The sequence below is a fragment of the Protobothrops mucrosquamatus genome, unplaced genomic scaffold, assembly GCF_001527695.2.
Source record: "Protobothrops mucrosquamatus isolate PMUCROS unplaced genomic scaffold, P.Mucros_1.0 scaffold566, whole genome shotgun sequence".
Classification (NCBI taxonomy): Eukaryota; Metazoa; Chordata; class Lepidosauria; order Squamata; family Viperidae; genus Protobothrops; species Protobothrops mucrosquamatus.
Window position 1 is genome coordinate 914,462 of NW_015386869.1, and position 12,292 is coordinate 926,753.

A 12,292-nucleotide genomic window follows, 5' to 3' on the forward strand; every position below is an offset into this window, starting at 1 on the left:
TTAATGACATTGCATAAGATGCTGTAATTGCATTTTGAAATTGATCTTGATTTTTCCCTATGATAAAATGGAAATGAGATGGTTACAATTCATAACTTAAATATAACATTCTGAGATATCGGGTGCCAGTTTTTTAAACTTGGGTTCATTATACTGTTGCTGTCTCTCTATCCCCCCTCACATGCACATACGCACGCACACGCACATGCACACACACACACACACACACACACACACACACACATAGTGCATTTAATGACATATCAAGGAGTTTTCTTCCAATTATCTACAGTTTGAGGAAGACAGATTTTTAAAAAATTCAGGCAGGAGTTGATAAACAAGTTGAAGACCTGGCAGAGAATGAAAAATGAATTACTGAAACCAGAGGCAGAACTATCCTAATGAAAATGAAGAATGAAAAAAGCTTTAAAGAGTTGTGAGCTCACCAACTCACAACAAAGAAGCAAAATGGAAATGTATAGGAAATGGAATCTAATAACTAAGGACGAGTACTAAGTGGTAGTTCTAACTGTAGACTAGAGTGAGAAGGCTAAAGCTTGAAATGGATGACTGTAGCTTTTTCAGCTGGTAATCTACTAGCATTTTGAAATCCTTCTCACTAAGTATCACCAAGTCTAATCATTCCTGTACCTATGTATTTGATTTGTCCTATTCATGAGGAAGACCTTGCTGTTACCACATTTGACCATTCAACTTATTTGATTTGGTCCAATGTTTGGCTTCAGTTCATAATGTAATTTTTGTCTTCTGAAATATTAGCTATCATCTGCAAAATTGATAGATGCTCCTTCTACTCCATTCCCTTTGTCATTAATAAAGATATTGGATAATAGTTACCCAAAGACAGAACTGCCAAGGGACCTCACTTCATACGTCTCATACGTACAGAACCGTTTACATTGCTGCCTGGAATATTTGGGGATATCCTTATGCAATATGTATCATCAAGGCGTATTAGCAAAATATTGTAGAGCTCTGCAAATTTTGGGGTTTGCGTATAAACGATGCTGGCAACATTGCAAAGATGGTTTGGCGGACTTGTCGTTACAAGGCTTATTCAAAGAATAAAAATAATGTTTGTTTATCGTGTATTGTAATCAGTGATGTTAAAGAATGCATTGTATTTTTTATTTAAGTGAAACTTTGCTTTATTAATAGAAATGGTGAACTATAGAATCAGTTTGGTCTAGTGATTAAGACATCAGGTTAAAAACCAGGTCACTGAATTCTAGCCCTGCCTTAAGCATGAAAGCCAGGTTGGTGTCTTTGGGCCAGTCATTCTCTCTCAGCCCTATTCACCTTACAGCGTTGTTGCTGTGGGGAAACCAGGAGAAAGAAGGAGTATCAGGTATGTTGGCTGCCTTGAGGTATTTATAAAAATATTAAAGGTAGGATTAGCATTAGCATTAGACCCTCCCATGCTAGGTAAGATGAGCTGTAGTGGTGCAGTGGTTAGAATGCAGTACTGCAGGCTACTTCTGCTGCCTGCCGGCTGCCTGCAGTGTGGTAGTTTGACTATAACTGGCTCAAGGTTGACTCAGCCTTCCATCCTTCCGAGGTTGGTAAAATGAGGACCCAGATTGTTGGGGGCAATATGCTGACTCTGTACACTGCTTAGAGAGTGCTGTAAAGCATGTCAAACAGTATATAAGTCTAAGTGCTATTGCTATTGCTATATCAGGCAGCCAGGATCTCTAGCACTTTCGGTCTTTGGTGAGTAATTTAGTGTCTTCCCATGTGATGTTTAGAGTCCTTAAGTCGTCTATGAATGTATTTCGCCATGTAGTTTGAGGGTGTTGTCTTGGCTGTGGGATAGATAAATAAAATTTATTGATATGATTTAGTTTAAAATCTGAGAATTTTTTTTAAATTTAAGGACTGATAAGTCTGCCTTCCTTTTTGATAGACATGCAGTGGTTATGGAATCAGGATGCATCTCGAGATTTGCTCCTTGCCGTTCATCCTCCCAATTATATTGTGTTATGGAATGCTGATACTGGCACCAAATTGTGGAAGAAAAGTTATGCAGAAAACATTCTTTCTTTTTCATTTGATCCTTTTGATCCTTCAAATTTAACATGTAAGTTTGATATCAGAGAACTAATGGTCTTCTAGTCCATATGTATGACTATTGCTATTAATCAGATATTTGTTACTGGATATAACTGCCAGTTGCATAGAAATTAATAAAAATTAGGCCAAAAGCAATATAAAATGATTGAATGAATCTGGTATGACATTTTGTGAAATAGCTTGGAAACTAATTGTGATTTGAGGATTGCTAGTTTGAAACATACCTTAAGTAAATACTAATGCTAAGCACTCTAGTTATTTAAATTATTTGATAGTTCTGCTATCAAAAGGATATGTTTTTCAGGTTCTAAAGCAGACGAATAAAGGATAAGAACAAGAGCTTTGAATTTGCAATCAAAACATGCATATAATGCTATGCTGGTTTGTAACTTGACTTCAGAACATGACCAGTGTAAAGAAGCTTCCAAACTGCTCAGATAATGCCCATTTATACCTGTGATGTTTTGTACAGCTGTGTTATTCTGTAATACAAAGATTTATTTATTTATTTATTTATTTATTTATTTATTTATTTATTTATTTGATTCATAGCTTTCTGCTTTAGAAAGTACTCGAAGTCACTATTTTTTTAAATATATATATATATAAGGACAAAAGGAAATGCAGAAGAATCATTATTTAGTATAGCTGTACCCAGCCACGCGTTTTTGCTGTGGCTGTCTGGTAAAAGCGTGTGTTGCTTTTACGTCCAACAGATGGTGCTGTTTTTTTAAAAAAGCATGTTTTACCTGTCACAGGTGTGACATCTATATAATATAGGTATATAAAAACGCGCGTATTCGAATGCAACGTTGTGTCAAAATTTCAATCGGTGAAGAACTTTCGGAGATTTAAGATTTTGAACAAACGAACATTTACATTTTTATTTATATAGATGTTTACTCCACATAAATCCATTGGTACTTAGTTCCAAGTATGTAGTGTACTTACAGATAAGTGTACTACAAGTTAAGCAGTTAAGAACACCTGAAGGTTTTGAGAAGATAATGCTTTGTTTACACTGCTTCATTTTGAAGTAACAAATACAATGTACTGAAGATTTTTTTTTCTTAGTACTCATATACATAAAAACCATATAAATTTAACTATTGAGACTGTTTGGCCTATAATCAATGAAAACAAAATAGTCCTCTGGTTTTTTGCCAAGAACATTCCTTTGAGCTGTCTGCCATCTACTTCAGCACTGCATGAAATTATTTACATTTGAACTCTATTAGTATAGTAACCATGAAATTATATGATTTAACTACTTTGTGTATTTACTACTATTATCTTTTTTCATGCAGTGCTTACAAGTGAAGGAATAGTGTTTATTTCAGACTTCTCTCCTTCTAAAGCTCCTATCAGTTCAGGAAAAAAAGTCTACATTTCCAGCCCTCATTCTAGCCCTGTTCATAATAAGTTGGTATCTGCCACAGGAGCTAAAAAGGCTCTGGACAAAGTAAAAATTCTCATCACTAATGAAAAACCAAGGTATTTATTAACTATGATTTCTCCCAATGTTCTCAAGAATTATTCTTTTCAAACTGCCTTACTTAATAATCATGTCCTTAACAATCATAAACTTGATCATTGCATTTTTCCCCCTGGCAAACGTTGAAATATATATTTTATTTCTTTCTCATTCCATATAGTTTTCTTCAAATACTTAATCAAATATATCAATTTATATTGTAATGTGATTTTAACAAGCAAACATTAACTCTAAAGTAGAATTAAATAGTTACAATGTTGCTTCATTTTTCAATAGCTTTGATGGCAATTTCAACTTACTTTTTATGTCTGTTTAAATTCTAGTGATTATAATGTACAGAATTATCAAAAATGAAACTGGGGCTGTCAGTGCATTCTTTGTAGCTTAATAAGTGGTACAGACAATTTTTTGTGGTATTTTAAAATTTAAACTCTAAGCTTTTAGTATTTCTCTTAGTCTATATCCTCCAGTTGAATTACCAAATCAATTTTGGATTGGTTAGGGTGGGGAAAAATTATGTAAAGCTGGAAAGCATTGGGAAATAAGTAAGTTGTTCCCTTTCAACTACTAATGCATTAATGCAAGGCAATCAATCAAAATATTGGTTACTTGGATAAAATCTACAATCCTATATTAGCCCATATATACTGTCACATTAATTGATAAGTGAGATGTATACTTTACCTGGACTTTATAAAATGAATACCACCAGCCAGAAGTCAATACATCAAACAATAGATTCATTTTGGCCTAGTCAGAACTTATGAACAAAGTGAAATATAAAATTCCTTTCATCAGTTCAGATATGAATTGCAGTATATGTTAATACAATGTTCACTACTTGCACTATCAATTAGCAAAAGAGCAAGAATAAAAAAACAGTCATTGTAGTGTCTGCTATGCAATTTTATATACATATACTATCATATATTTGTTATTTTATTTATTAAAATTTTATGCCATTCATCTCTCCTACAAAATGATTCCTGAGCAGCTTACAAATTATCCAAACAGGTGAAAAATAATTAAAACAAATCAATGTTGAAATGTTATTAAAAACTGCTAAAAACATGCCTACAAGCCAAGAGACCTGAAATGCATATGTAATTTGGTCGTGGATTTAATTTTAATTATTTGATTATTAATTGCTTGATAAAACATAGCCCACTTTCAATTAAAAGTATGTAATAAGTGTATTTGTGGTCTGTTTAGTGCTGAATCAGTAACATTGAATGACTGCCTTCAGCTATCCTACCTACCTTCCAAGCGAAATTACATGTTATTACTGTACCCAAGAGAAATCTTGGTTCTGGATCTTGAAGTCAATCAGACAGTAGGTGTAATAGCAATTGAAAGAACAGGAGTGCCTTTTCTACAGGTAATAAATGCAACTTACTGTTTAGCATACTTTAGAAAAAAAGTTATACATTTCACTCTCTTCTTTCTTTAACACACAAAAATTCTAAATAAAAAGAAATCTGGCTTCATTCTCTGGTTTTGGTTTGATATATGAAGTACAATCTAACTTTTTTTCAGAAAGCTGCTTCCAAAAACATACCATGTTGTTTGCTTTGTATGGAAAGTACATGCCTTTGAGTCAGTATTGATTCCTGGCAGCTGCCTGAAGTTTTCTTGGTAAAATTTTCAGAAGTGGTTTGCCATTGCTTTTTTCTTAGGAATGAGAGACAGTGGCTGGCCCAAGCTCCAAGGTTACACTGCTGGCTTAGTGCCTAAGGCATGACTATAACTCATATTATCTCTCTATGTATATATATAATAAATTAGGTGACCAGTCTGCCCTTTTAGTTTTAAAATCCAAAAGCAAATTTAATTATGTTTTCTGCTTTGAAACATAACAAAGGAGATTACCCTTTTTTCAACCTATATAAAAGTATCTTCTCTTGACTCACTTAGACGGTCATGACATATTATATCTTAAAATAGTGTGATTTTATAAGAATGACAAATTTACTTACGTATTAAATTACAACTTCACACAATAACAATCGTAAAATTCAACGTTGACTAACAAATTCTTGACAAGTTTCTTATGACAGCCTCAGAAAGAATGCGTTACAACTTCTGGCCTTCGTAAAATCCCACACCCGCTCTGTGGTCACATGATCGCAATCTTGGATGCTTGGCGATCTGTTCACACTTATGATCAATTGCAAAGCTGTCTGCAATGATGTCATGCCATTTGCAGTCTTCTCCTGCTGGCATCCCCAGAAAGTCAGTGTTGCAAGCTACTGCTGCCTGCAGCCCTTCTCCTCCATGGATGGAGTGGAATTCCTCAGAAGGGCTGAAGAATGGAGCTCAGATCCTGAAGATTTGACTTCCATTACTGCAGAGCTCCAAAGGAGCCCCCTCTTACACACAGAGGGGAAAGCAACTCTCCCAAGGAGCTGCAGAAATGGAGATCAGATCCCAAAGATCTGAACTTCATTTCTGCAACCTTTGAATGAGTTGTCTGTGCACAGAGGGGAGGCAAATTCCAGCGGGCTACAGGAACAGAGCTGGAAACTTCAAGACTGGAGCTCCATCTCTCTACCCTACTGGAGGAGTTCATCTCCTTTCCGGGAGTGGGAAAAAAAGAACTCGGATTCTGAAAAATCCAGCTCCGTTCCTGCAACCCGCTGGAGCAGTTCCCTTCTCCAAACTGAAGGGAATTCAGCAGGCATCCCCCTTCACTGTGTCCGCTTAATGACCCAGGAGATCTCTTAACAAATGTAATCAGGAGGAATGGGATTGTAGTTGTTGAACAAAGCAGTCACATAGGTGTCTTGTTTAATGACCACTTTGCTCAGTGTCTGAGATTCCAGTCCCAATTGCAGTTGTAAGTCACGGACTATCTGTAATATTATATCATTCACATTAAAAGGATTTTCCCCCTTTGCCATCTCCTGATCTATGTATATTGTGTTCCCACCATTAAGGGAAATATACTAATCTGATAAAATGGTATTGCTTAAGATAGATAAGATAACCTTTATTGTCATTTTTTTTACTGTGGGCACAATGGCACACATCAAAAATGAAATTTAGTTGCCCGCTCTCAAAAGTGAAACACATACATGACACACACATAAACATACTATGAACAACATATGTATAGATCCACACCCCTACATATATGTAGCAAATAAATATTAAATACTGTCCATCTTGAATATATAACGGAAGGAGGAAGCTTGAGAGTTCACAAGGTTAATGCTGTATGGAATGAAACTATGCTGAATCTGGATGTGTTCATTCTTTATTTTTTATTTACAAATAACCTGAAAAGTATTGTTCAAGAGATATATAAGAACAATTGGAACAATTGGAAAAGTAGGCTGGGCATTCTTTAAGCTGCAAAGTTAAGTTAAGACTTTAAAATGAAACTGGTGAGCTTTAGGGTAGCTAAATTCTGTTTTAAGATCCAATATAGAAACACTTCATAAACAGCTATGACAATTCCTACTCATTAATGCCCATGAAATTTATATTAAAAGTGTTACTCTCAGTCGCTTTTTTATATCTTTGTCTAGGTAATTCCTTGTTGTCAGCGTGATGGATTGTTCTGCCTGCATGAAAATGGCTGTATAACTCTGAGAGTTCGCAGATCTACCAGTAATTCAAGTGTTGTCTCAAATGAAGAGTCAGCAGGTAATTCACCAATCATATGCCTGTCACCATAAATTCATATGACTTTATGTTTTAACTGACAGTTAGTTTCACTGTTATTCAGATTACATGATTGTTTAGATTGCAGCTAGAATTAAAAATAAGTACAATTTTAGCGTGATGATATTTCATTATTTAAAGCGGATAACATGCTGATAATCCAATATAATAAAGCTTTGTGTGAGTACAGATACAGAAATGGATGGACTTGGACAGTAATCAAAGGGAACAGTCTATATATGCTGTGATAATGTACATTGTATGTTCCTATACTTAAGGCTCTAGCAACCATTTACTGAGTCTTTTATTATGTTCACTTATTCTCCATAATGTGGTGTATGGCAAATTAACTTTCTCTGCTAGAAAGTATTCAGCTTTTTACATCAATGTTGCAAACTAGCTTGAGTTCTATCATATTAATTTTACAGTGAAAAACAAAAGACTAACAGGAATGCATTTAATTCTTAGAACTGATAGCTGCAAATGTCTGATATCTTACATTTTAACATTTACAGATCCTGAGCCCATTCAGGAACTTATTTATGACTTACGAAGTCAGTGTGATGCCATTAGGGTTACTAAGACTGTTCGCCCGTTTAGTATGGTGAGCTGTCCAGTTAATGAAAATTCTGTAGCTCTTATAGTCAGTGATGGAAGAGTAATGATATGGGAGCTGAAATCCACCATTTCAGGCCAAGGTATACGTACCAGGTAACTTAGTGTCATTTTTATTCCATTACATATGTATATAGGGCAGTGGTGGCGAACCTATGGCACAGGTGCCAGAGGCGGCACTCAGAGCCCTCTCTGTGGGCACGTGCACCGTCGCCCCAGTCCTAGGCCTTCAGCTGGGTTTTATAAAACCTTTTCACTTTCGGCCTCTGCCGCCATGTGCAAAAAAAAAAAAAAAGGTTCAATCAGTCAATTTCAATTTCTCGCGGGAAAAAAAAATCTTGCAAAGTCGGAATTGATTGATTGAACTTTTTAGTCCCACTCAGTCTGTCGTTACCACTGCAGCCACGCCCAGCCAATGGGCCACGCCCAGCCAATGGGCCACACCCACCCGGCACTCGACGATGCATAAGTGGGTTTTGGGTTGCAGTTTGGGCACTCGGTCTCTAAAAGGTTCGCCATCACTGATATAGGGAATGCTTGAAAATAATTATTACACAGTATTTCTGGCATAATAAACCAAAAATTGTAGCCTGTTTGTGGTACCACCTTTCTAGAGCCAGCAAGAATGAAATTTAATACAAACGCAATCTTCAAAAAGTAACATGAACCATAGTTTTCAGCTAATAACTATGTGAAGATAATGCATAGTAAAACTTGCATGTGGTTTATATGAATTGTAGTTCCATTGCCACTTGATGCTACATGAATCCCAGTACTTTATTCTTTAAGGAACCATACTTGCTATGGATAAAGATGGTCATCATTCTAAATGTTTGCACTCCCACTTACCCAAATCAGAGCTGCTTGTCTTTGTGCTTCAACTTCAGGAAAATTCTTAATACTTGAGGCAGAAATTTTTGCTATATTGGGTTTTAGGTTATGTCAGATGACAGATATTTGGAACCAAAGTAATATAAGAAACATTAAGCAAATCGTATAAATAAAGCTACTGGCAGCGTTTTGGACTTGGCTTGCTGCATGCTGAGAATCTATGTGGTCATTAAGAGTTGACAGCAACTTGATGGCATGTAAGCAGTCAATCGTTCAATGCTGAGCTTGTAATCCCCAAAGTAGTTTGAAATGCTACTCAAATCTAATAAGATATTAATAAAGTAAAACATAAATTTTGCCAAAAATTCTGTAATGTCTATGATTGTAGGCATAACTTTTAGAGTAATAATGTTATAAACTTATATTTAGATAACTAGTCATCAAAAGACAGTGAATTGTTTTAGCATTAATAAGCTGGTAGCTTCCGCCATATCCTAGCAATATATTGTTTTAGCTAGCACATATTAAATTTTAACGCACTAGAAAGGAATTTGTATCTGCAAATTTATGGAGTAAATATATTAAATGGCAAATTTTATCAAATTTCATTGGATTTTGTTTATCTCCTCAATATATTTCACTGTTGACAAGTAATTAACACTAGCTAAAACACTCACTGTTACTCTTAGCACATGTGGGAGTAGATAACATCTGAAATATACATGAATTTTAGTCAATTGATTAGGAAAGTATTACTCTTTTAAGAGTTCATGAAAATAAATTATTTATTCCAGCCATAAATAATAGTAATTCAGATACTTTTATGGGGAAATTAAAAACAAATACATGCAGGAACTGTTAGAGAAGAGATTAAATCTACTCTCTGATGCTTTCATTGTAACCAGTGAAAATCAAGGCTCCCTTATACTGCTTGGTACCAATCCTCGTATACAATTCTATCTGGGTTCTATTTGTTGTTTATATTAGAAGATAATTCAATGCTGCATGCTGAAGTTTTCTTGTTGCTATTTTTAGCCATTCCAGCATATCACCCTTGTATTCACCTATCTCATTCTGTGGAATTCCTGTTGGAACCTTGCAGAATAAGCTTCCAGATCTGTCACTGGATAATATGATAAGTAAGTGGAGGAAAAAATATAGAACTATGAATACATTGTTGATACACATGCATATGTGTGCAGACTTTTAATTTTACTCACAAATAAACTATTGAAAGTATTATTTTAGGAAATTGCAACTTTGGAATATTTCCATTTATTATTAAGCAATCATAATTACAAAGACTTTTGTGGCATCCTTCATTGTAAAATCTTTTATCTTTAAAGCCCACAAGGATAAATGCAAGAATATTACATCTGGATAATAAAAATGCAGGGTGACACCCATACATAAATATTCAGAATGATAAATCTACAAAAACCTGCTCACAATAAATATTTTCTTACATTTACAGTGTCAAGACTGTTGAAAGGTGTTGCTTCTCTTGGATTTTCTAAGGATTTTTCTGTATTTTCATTTAGTTCTCTCTAATATATTCTGGTCTATTTCCCTCTCATTCTTTAATAACAAAATGTTGGGTCATGGCAATATAATGAAAAGATGTGAGAGAATTAAAAGTTGGATATACTCAAGGTTAAATTGTCAGGAAATGAAACATGAATTATACTGTGTGGGTGACTTTGGTTTTGATTAAATATGTGCATTATTAAATAGAAGAATGCACAATTCCCACAGAAATTAATTCAGGTTGTTCTTAGATAATGCTAATATGTAAAAAGTAACCTTTCGGTTCAAGTGGATTCATGCTTAAGCATAAGCAATTACCTATTAAAACCATTACTGTAATGGAAATATTTTTTCCTGCAATATTATAATATATACATACAGACACACACATTAATTTTACACACACACACACACACCCACACACACACAGAGAGAGAAAGAGAGAGAGAGAGAGAGAGAGAGAGAGAGAGAGATGCATATTGTCAGAAACAGCTTTTTTCTTTTGTGTCCTACAATAAAGGTGCATTATCTACCGAAGAGCAAGCAAAAAGTTATTGTTTGCAAGAAGTACATTTGAAGTTCATTTTAACAGGATTACTTTCAGGACTTCCTTTGCCTCCATTTGCTATTCGCATGTGTCCACCTCTTACCACCAAAAATATTAAGCAATATCATCCCCTGCTTGCTGTTGGTAAGTATTGTTTAAAGAGTAACGTTCATTATATTGTTCAGTTCAACTATGAATTAATAGGTTTGTGTAATTCTCAGTGCAGTTTCAGAAAATATTTCTATAGGAAATAGCTTATCACTAAGCTGCTTGAAAATATACTTCCTCTTGATTGTAGGTTTTTATGCTTCATATTTTAGAAATTGCAATTAGTAACATTTTTTCAGACTATAAACCAGTAAAAATGTAATGTTCTAAAATGAATCTGACCAATTATCTCTTTAATTTTTGTTATAAAACATTGTCTCAGAAAGATGGGCTTATGTTTGACTGTATTTTCCTTTAAAAATATTATTTGTCACCCAATTAGAATTCTCTAGGTCACATATAAAAATACTTAAATACTACAGAATTGTTGTCATAGGTAAAATTTTATATAATTGAACAAATATTAAAATAGCCTACTAAAATTCAAATTCCTAAGAAGAATTCTATAGAAACTAAAAACCAGTATAACAGTTTCTAAAGTAACATAATTTAAAAGAACTGTGTGATCATCCCTCAGGGGAATGTAGGGAAAATAAGAAAGAAGAGAAGTCTGGATAGTGAACATTGCCATATCTGAACACAACAGAATAGAACTGGAGAAAATTGCAAACTACAAATACCCCCCAAATAGAAGTGTAATAACTCTTACAGAAGAAAGCAAAGATAGTACCAACAATAATAGCCACTCTTAGTGCAATTCCAAAACCTATAGAATACTACTTGAATACTATGGCATTGACAAAATCACTATCAGTCAATTGCAAAAGACAACTTTACTTGGAACAGCTTACATCCTGAGATGATATCTCTCACACTATCAACGAACAACATCTGCCTATCCCAGGACCTTGGGAAGGACTCAATAGATGGATAAATCCAGTCTAAAGAACTGGCTGGCTATATGAAAGAATTTGATAGGTAGATAAAAATGCCAAATCTATCTAAAATCTGGCTGACTGTAAGGAACCATAATAATAATTCAAACAATACCTGTCTTTCCCAAGTCCTTGGAGAGGACTTGACAGGTGAATTAAAATGCCAAATCTAATCTAATCACCTGTATTACTGCGACAGATCATAATAAAATATAAAATATGATATAAAAATTTGACTGACTGCACAACAAACTATAATTAAAAAACCAACAGTAATAATTATTAATGCCAGGTGAAATTCTCTCGAGTGGCACTTCAGAATTCAGAATCAGTGCTAAAAGGGGTTATTTAAAGCTGTATGATGAGGAGCTGATTATCTTCCCAGTATTATCGTACCATCTGATTCCTGTGATCCCTGTCCATTGACCCTACAGTGAATTTTCTTCTTATCCAGGTTAAAGAAAACATTTACTC

General features: G+C 34.5%; 1 protein-coding gene across 1 annotated transcript in view; it reads left to right on the plus strand.

Annotated features, from left to right (window-relative positions):
• The window catches only part of WDR11 (WD repeat domain 11), a 54,271-nt gene that overhangs the window by 5,572 nt on the left and 36,407 nt on the right, over positions 1-12,292 (plus strand). Inside the window, exons 4-10 of the mRNA XM_015817247.1 lie at positions 1,928-2,101; positions 3,402-3,588; positions 4,802-4,967; positions 7,120-7,237; positions 7,771-7,966; positions 9,737-9,840; positions 10,749-10,919. Of these exons, the coding sequence (XP_015672733.1) occupies positions 1,928-2,101; positions 3,402-3,588; positions 4,802-4,967; positions 7,120-7,237; positions 7,771-7,966; positions 9,737-9,840; positions 10,749-10,919 (1,116 nt within the window). The remainder of the gene's footprint in view (positions 1-1,927; positions 2,102-3,401; positions 3,589-4,801; positions 4,968-7,119; positions 7,238-7,770; positions 7,967-9,736; positions 9,841-10,748; positions 10,920-12,292) is intronic.